The following is a 658-nucleotide window of genomic DNA, read 5'->3' as shown; positions in this document are numbered from 1 at the left end:
TATATGGGTGTTTGTGTGGGTGTGGGTGTGTGTGTGTGTGTTTGTGTGTTTGTGTGTTTGTATAAAGATGTATATGAATTAGTTATGTTGATTTGTAGATTGGTGTATTCAGCACGTGCATGCCGACTTTTATGAATTGTTTGAGACTTTTTATCACTATGTCAAAATATGTATTGCACTCAGTATCGATTCTATGAGTTTGTTTGCGTTTATGTGAGCATGTTTGCGTTTATATGAGCATGCACATTTATATATCAACGTATATGACCACAGACATTCGTCGTGCATACACTTTCATGATACGTCACACTGAGGGATGGCGCATAATATCTATTTATAGATTCATGCTGATAGCCTCCTTTTTCTATCAATAGAAGGACCATGCAAGTCGAAGGAGCACACGTACATCGTGCCATTTTCCACGACCGGTTCCAAGCCGCCACTGATCTTATTCCATCCAGGTAGGTATAAGTACTGTGCATATTTATCCAAGTAATTTATATATATATATGTATATGTATATATATTTATATATATATGTATATGTAGATGTATATATATATATATATTTATTTATGTATATATATATATATATATGTATTTATACATATATATATATATGTATGTATATATAAACATTATAGTACACTTATATATA

The 658-nt window shown here is 31.5% G+C and overlaps 1 protein-coding gene across 1 annotated transcript in view; it reads left to right on the top strand.

The window, feature by feature from the left end:
• The window catches only part of SARC_12909 (hypothetical protein), a gene marked incomplete at both ends in the record, with an annotated part of 4,464 nt that extends 4,003 nt beyond the window's left edge, over window positions 1–461 (top strand). The window contains one exon of the mRNA XM_014292976.1: window positions 375–461. Coding sequence (XP_014148451.1) covers window positions 375–461 — 87 coding nt within the window. The remainder of the gene's footprint in view (window positions 1–374) is intronic.
• Window positions 462–658: the final 197 nt, after the last annotated feature.

Source organism: Sphaeroforma arctica, assembly GCF_001186125.1.
Source record: "Sphaeroforma arctica JP610 unplaced genomic scaffold supercont1.2704, whole genome shotgun sequence".
In the NCBI taxonomy this organism is placed as follows: Eukaryota; class Ichthyosporea; order Ichthyophonida; genus Sphaeroforma; species Sphaeroforma arctica.
The sequence above is the reverse complement of the archived record's forward strand: the minus strand, read 5'-3'. Positions and strand labels throughout refer to the sequence as shown.